General features: G+C 44.3%; 1 protein-coding gene across 1 annotated transcript; it reads left to right on the top strand.

The window, feature by feature from the left end:
* Positions 1 to 377: 377 nt before the first annotated feature.
* Positions 378 to 6,836, top strand: GCM2 (glial cells missing transcription factor 2). The gene is made up of 5 exons (XM_069492899.1): positions 378 to 467; positions 3,883 to 4,135; positions 4,270 to 4,382; positions 4,815 to 4,940; positions 5,898 to 6,836. The coding sequence occupies exons 1-5, from the start codon at positions 378 to 380 to the stop codon at positions 6,834 to 6,836; spliced, it is 1,521 nt and encodes a 506-aa protein (XP_069349000.1).
* Positions 6,837 to 7,193: the final 357 nt, after the last annotated feature.

The raw sequence follows: 7,193 nt of genomic DNA on the forward strand, positions 1-7,193 counted from the left end.
GGGCGACGGGTCCCCAGAGCGTGGGCGTGGGCGCTAGCGAGGGAGGAGAAGACCGGCGGAGCTGTGACAGGTGTATCTTTATAAACTAGCTGGCAGCCGCCAGATGCCATGCTGCGGTCTGGGTGGAGACCTTCCAGCACCTCAGCCGAGGACAGGGCTCTGCCCCAGTCCAAAAACACCGTCCCCTGCTTCAAGATCTCTCCTGTCCTCTTCTACTCTCTCCTCCCCTACTCTCCCCTCTCCTCTCTCCCTTTTCACATACACACCCCATTTGTTTATCTTTCTTTTTTTTTTTTTTAAAGTCACCTGGCGCACCTATCCTTTTTTTTCTTCTTCTATCTTTCAGGATCTGGGAGGAAAGCAAGAGCAGTGGGCAGATGCCGGCGGACGCCCTGCAGCAAGCAGACCCTGTGTGCTCCTATGGGATGCAGCTCAACTGGGACATCAACGATCCGCAGATGCCTCAGGTGAGTGAAACCCAGTGTGTGCGGCGGGGGTGACCCTGTCCATCCAAAGAAAGGGGAATGGCATTCAAGTTATTGCAGACTCTGTGAACAGACCACACACGTTTCTGAGTTTCTGAGGGCCCTCCAACGTAGATAGGTAGGGAGAACTTCTCTGGACTCTACAAAAGGCAGAGTTGGGTTTAGAAATGTATCTTCTCTCAGCAATTTCCTTGCGCTTGTCTGAAAACCCATGGAAAGCAGAGGAAATGTCCATCAGGCTCCACATTCCCAGAATTTGGACAAGGAGAGCAGGACGCCTTGTCCCTTCAGTTGCCTTCAATCAAAGTAGAAATCACGTTCCTCTCTACTTATCCATTACTTGAAACTCATGAAAAAGTTAGAAGAAAAATCTCAGCAGATGTAAAACCCACTGCTTGTCATGCAGCAAAACTGCGAGATAGCACTATGAATTGAACCTAATGATCAGAATCTAAAACAAATATCCGGACTTGAGCAATTTATTCAGATATCTTTGACTGCTCCATGGTAATGCTAATAAGGTGATTCATGCCCAAAGCTTACTTCTTCTGTAATGACGGGGAAATTGTCATTCTTTTAGGGTGAATTTCTGTGTTTTGCTTTATTTTAACGGAGCAAAATGGTTTGGAGCCAAGCCCAGGGAATGAACTGGGCAGTTACACTTGGTCATGACTAGTTTGGGCTAAAACTGAGGACTGACTTTAAAGTCCTAGGTGTAGGTAGGGGGGAGAATGGCAGCTGATTGCCAAGCATTTACAATGTGGACTTCTGGCAATGTCATGGCACAGGGATGAGATGTGGCATTTATTCAGCATCTGTTATGTGCCAGATAGGTGTTCAAATAAATAGCAGTTCATTAGCAAGATTGTGCAGCACTTTTCAGATGTATACATTTGTAGATGTATTTTGTGTTTCTTTTAACGTCTGCCTACCTAAGAGTCACACAGTACCATTTTTGTGAAAGTGGACCACAGTTCAGCAAGTGTATCTCACCCTTGTTCACTTCTGTTTGCATAAATCTTCATAGGAAAAAAATCTAATCTTGCATTTTAAGGAAGAGTCACATCCAAGTCATGGCTCATCTCTTGAGCATTTTCTAGACTTTCTATGTAAATGTGAATTTTCGGGGAGTCTGATTCTCAGGCAGGGAGTATGTGTGTAATACCTCAAGAGGGACAGGCACACTGGGACATAGAGAAGTGGAGAAACTTATCATAGCCCTGCTCTGGCTAACTGAGCTATATGACCTTGAGAGAGTCCTTGAATTTGCCTTAGACTCAGGCTCTTCACCTGTCATCAGGTGCTAGAAGGAGATAACTATCTCAAATTGTCTTTCAGGTCTACTGTTGGGTTCAGTGTGTGTGTGTGTGTGTGTGTGTGTGTGTCTGTGTGTATACACATGACATTAGAACAAATGAAACCCAATCCTGGACGTCCTCTGCTCTTGTTTTGATTTAAAAATACAGTCTTTGTGACTTCGTTCACCTCCAGGGTCACTATCTCAGCAGCTGTTGTGAGGCACGGGGGCCTAGTCCACACCCATACAAGGGAGTGCTAAAGAAATACTCTCTTCTGGAAAATTGTCAGTTTGATACTAAGATCCTTAAGTTGAAATGTTCACTTTTAAAACAAAGATATTTGCATTTGGTATAAGCTTAGAGTTGATAGCACATCATTATATATATCATTTGTGACTTACTTTAAGTCAATGTATTAATTTATGTCAATCGTAATATTTCCGAGAAAAGATAGGTAGTGCCTAATAGTAATAATAATGATGTTGATCAACAATATTCTGTGGTTTGGGGGGAAAAAATCACCCATTTACCTATTACTGTTAGAATATGCAATATTAATGATGTATGCAAGTCTGAATTGTCCAACTGAGAATACTTTGACTTTGCAAATGTTTGATCTAACTTTCCTGGGCAGCAGGAGTGGGGAGGAGGTACAAATGGCTTATTATTGTGATAAAACTCTTCTGGGCTTTTATCATCAGTAAAGCTGCTGGCACCTGGCTCTAGAGATCTTCTGTTTATATCCCAGTAAGGCTAATGTGGAAGGCTATCTGTCTAACGTCTCCTTCTTTATCTATTAAATAAGAGTAAGGATATCCATCTTGCAAGGTGGTTGTGAGGATTACAGATACTATGTAATGTGGTTTTGCAGACCCTACTGTCTCGATCACAGACACTCAATTCATCACAGTATGAAAGCAACCCTAGACAACACATAGAGAAATGCACATGGCTGCGTTCCAACCAGACTTTCTTTATGGACACTGAAATTTTAATTACATATAAGTTTCATATGTCACAAAATATAATTCTTCTTTGATTTTTCCCCTACAATTTAAAAATGTAAAAACCATTCTTAGCTTAAGACCACACAAAAACAAACAGCAGGACCAATTTGTCCCACTGGTCCCTACATGACAGACCACTGCCCTAAAGAGTACCTGGTAGATAGTAAATGCTCATTTAAGGGCAATTTTCTATTAAACTTATATACAGAGGAGACATGTATTGCAGTATAATATATAAAGTGGGCAAAGACCACTGAATACGAATACTAAGGCAATGCTCAGTGATTTAGATATAACTTATTATTTCAGCCATGTGGCTCTTTGTGGAGGAGAATGGCAATCCCATGTTGCTCTGGGGAGCAATGCAGTGCCAGGCAGGCTCACCAACAGCCCAGAGCTCACAGTGTACTGTCCTGCTGGGTCTTTCATCACAGTGCCCCTGTAAACTTGGAGAGCTCAGTTGGGAGTAGGGAGGGAAGCTGTTCTTGCCTCTCTGACATTGTTCTGGGTGTCATGCTGATATGAGAGCCAAGAGCTTTAGAGGAAAGTGCACTGGCTTAAAGTTAAGATATTTGCAAATTAAATTGCATTTTGGTGACAGAACATTCCTATCACTTTTTTTACTGGCATTTTGATGCTTTATTTGAAAATGTTTTCAACATTTAAACACACCAAGAAGTGGTATAACCTAGCGGTAGGAAGCACAGCCTCTGGAATTAGACTGCCAAGGTGCCAGGTCTTGCTAGCTGTGCGATCTTGGGCAAGTCAGTTAAGATCTCTGACCTCCATGTCCTGTTCTGTAAAATGGGCATAATTGTCTGCATTTGTTGTAGAGGCTAGATGAATTAATACATGTACAGCATTTAGAAGGTAATCACTGTATAAACATTAATCATTAGTTGGTTATCAAAAGGTATATATCGACAGCATGAGTGGCTTTTTGGGATAGCATAGTTTTGGGGTTTGATAACATTGCTGGATTTAAAAATAACTTGTTTTTATTCTAATGTGCTTGGAAAAAAATTAAAAGCATGATGCATGTGGTTTGGGGCTTGATAAAACTGACCGCCCTTCTTCTACCCTCCTTCCTAGGAGCCAGCCTTCTTTGACCACTTCCAAGAGTGGCCGGATGGCTATGTGCGCTTCATCTATAGCAGTGACGAGAAGAAGGCACAGCGCCACCTGAGCGGCTGGGCCATGCGCAACACCAACAACCACAATGGCCACATCCTAAAGAAGTCGTGCCTGGGCGTGGTGGTGTGTGCAGGGGCCTGCGCCCTGCCCGATGGCTCCCGCCTGCAACTGCGGCCAGCCATCTGTGACAAGGCACGGCTGAAACAGCAGAGTGAGAGCACAGTGGCAGGGAGAGGGTGACCTTGGAGTCATGAGTTCTTTATTCCCAACTAATATTCCCTTTCTTCCTTCCGAGGGTTTGGGGTCGGGGATGTTATTAATGTTTCTCCCCTCTGGGCTTTGCAGAGAAATCGTGCCCCAGCTGTCATTCTGCGTTGGAACTGATTCCTTGTCGAGGGCACAGTGGATACCCTGTAACCAACTTTTGGCGGCTTGATGGCAACGCGATATTTTTTCAGGTAGGTTGGGTGAGAACACACTTTGTGACTGGACACTTTCATCAGACCACGAAGACCCAACCGCCTGTCATGTGCCTTGGGAACTCAGGACCAAACACAATACAGCTCCAGTGGCCAGACACAGGTGCGGGAGCTCCCCAGGGACCTACTGGGGGTCTAGAAGTTCGCTTGTCTACTGTGCACTCTTTCAGGTCCAGAGACAGTCAACCAAGCTGTAGTTCATTTAATAGGGTGAAGGGTTTACAGGTAATATTGTAAGGTATCTATTGTTGATGCTGTTTTATTTGTTCAAGAATTTTCTTTTCTCTATCATTTTGAAAAAACAAAACAAAACAAAATCCTTGGGATCTTGGGAAAGACATGCTCAATTTTTGGCCAACATTGCCAGCTTCCTTTAGAGGAACAAATTTATGATTCACCTCCTTAACGCAGGCCAAGGGAGTTCATGATCACCCAAGACCAGAGAGCAAATCAGAGACAGAAGCTAGAAGAAGCGCCATCAAGAGACAAATGGCCTCCTTTTACCAACCCCAGAAAAAGAGAATTCGAGAACCTGAGGTAATGGGGAGCTGATGTTGCACCATGGTCTGTTCATTTTTCCACCGAAAGATACACAAATAGTTATATGAAGTATGAATGTCACATATTAATTACAAAGGTTTCATTTTATGTAAAAATTATATAACTCCAACAAAAAATCATTCAAACAACACTTGAATAGGGTTTCTAATCCCTTCTTCTTCTTAAAACAAACAATTCTACAGTCAGTGATACAGCCAGGACATGTGCTGACATCCTGGTACAAGGGTGACTGGCCAACAGTAATAAGGAAGGAAGTATGTGCTCACCAACAGTGAGCACGTGCGTCCTCGAGAGGGTCCTCTACGTTGTCTACACAGGAACAGATAAAATTTCTTTGTGCAACTTGATCCAGTTTGGCTTTTCTACTAAAGCATGCTAAACAGATAGAGAGTTACTGTGAGGAGAACAGAAACTGATGTTTTTCAAGCACTTTCTATGGGCCAGGCACTGATCTAAGAGTTTCATACATTTAATGGTTACAGAAACCCTATGACAAGGTTGCAATAGTCAAAGGTTACGATGAATAAGATATTAACCCCCATTTTTAAAATGAGGAATCCGAGGCTCAGAGAGGTTAAGCAACTTGTTCAATTAGTGGGGCGCAGAGTCAGGATTCGAAGTCAGGTGTGTGTGGCTCCTGAGTCTCTACTATTATGAACTCAGTATTGGTGAGAACAGGACCGTCTGCCACTCAGAACCATCCTGCCTGGCTATCGTGGACTTTCCTCTCTCAGTAGTGTGGTAGTCACACCTGGGCAGGCCCAAGCTTGGCAACTCCTGGGCCAGGAGTTCAAATCACCTACCTGAGCCATGTCCACAACACAGAGCTCTCCAACTGCAAGTTTGTTTTCACTGACTTGGTTGGCTGTTGCTAGAGGTGAAGGTTTGTGCGCAGTTTACATATCATGTATCTCTATTTGTATCATTGTTTAGGCAGAAGAAGATCAAGACAGCAGTGGACATTTCAGCCACATACCTCCCCTGGAAAACCCAGAAGAGTTTGATATAATTACTGACACCGGCTTCCCGGTTCCAGGACAGCCTTGCCCTTCCTTCCCAAACTCTGATGCTTACAAAGCTACCTGTGACCTGGCCACTTTTCAAGGAGACAAAATGCTACCCTTTCAGAAGTATCCAAACCCAAGAATCTATTTGTCTAGGCCACCTTGCAGCTATGAACTGGCAGGCCCTGGTTATACAAATTCAAGCCCATATTCCACTCTTCATAAAGATGCCACTGGTATCCCTACTGACACAGACTGGGTCCATCTGAATGCACTACAATATAATGTCAATTCACACAGCAGCTATGAGAAAACCTTTGATTTCACCAGTAGACAACATGCCTGGGCACCAGCTCCTGGAATATCTGGCCTTGGGGAGAGGACTGACCATGGACAGTTCCAGGCCGTGGCCAATCTCCCTTATTACAATCCAGAGCTTCCCTGCAGGTACCTCACGACTGCCCCACCAGGTGCCCCTGCCCTGCAGACGGTGATTACCACCACCACCCAAGTGTCCTACCAGGCCTACCAGCCCCCTGCTCTGAAACACAGTGACAATGTGCGAGAGGTCAAGAGGCTTTCAGGCTGTAACTGTGCTCCTGGGGACACCCAGATGTCTGTCTGTCCAGAAGCCTTGAGCCCTCCAGCTACAGTCACCAGGGCAGCCTCTCCCTTGGGGCCACTTCCTTTGAAAATTCCAGGAGATTGCCGGGCCATCAGACCCACTTGGGCTTTTCCTCAAGAGTCAGCTTCCTCTAGGACGGACGGAGCAGAGACCTGGGATGTGTGTCTGTCTGGGCTGGGCCCTGCCATCAGTTACTCAGATAGAGTGGGTCCAATCTTTAGCTATGACAGTGAGGACTTCTGAAAGACAGGGGACAACATAATACTGGCATGCATGCAGGCAGCGAAATGCAAAATGGCAACTATCTCTGGTTGAGTTGGGAGATTGATTTTGTATGCAAAGAAATACAGACAGTAGTAAAAATGCTGAGTAGCTAAGGAAATATTATAATTAGTTGGAAATGTTTAGAGAGTGTAGGGAAATTTCACACAGCATTTTAAAACCCACTGTAGTGCATAAAAGTAGGTTGGGAAGGTGTGACTCTCCTAAGAGAATAAATAAGCAAACTGCAAAACATTAAATAAATACTGACTTTGGTTCACTTAGCTTATTAGCTGGAGTAGAAGTCAAGGATCCTGGTTCTCATTCTGAGCCTTTTCC

Source organism: Eulemur rufifrons, chromosome 18 (assembly GCF_041146395.1).
Source record: "Eulemur rufifrons isolate Redbay chromosome 18, OSU_ERuf_1, whole genome shotgun sequence".
Lineage (NCBI taxonomy): Eukaryota > Metazoa > Chordata > Mammalia > Primates > Lemuridae > Eulemur > Eulemur rufifrons.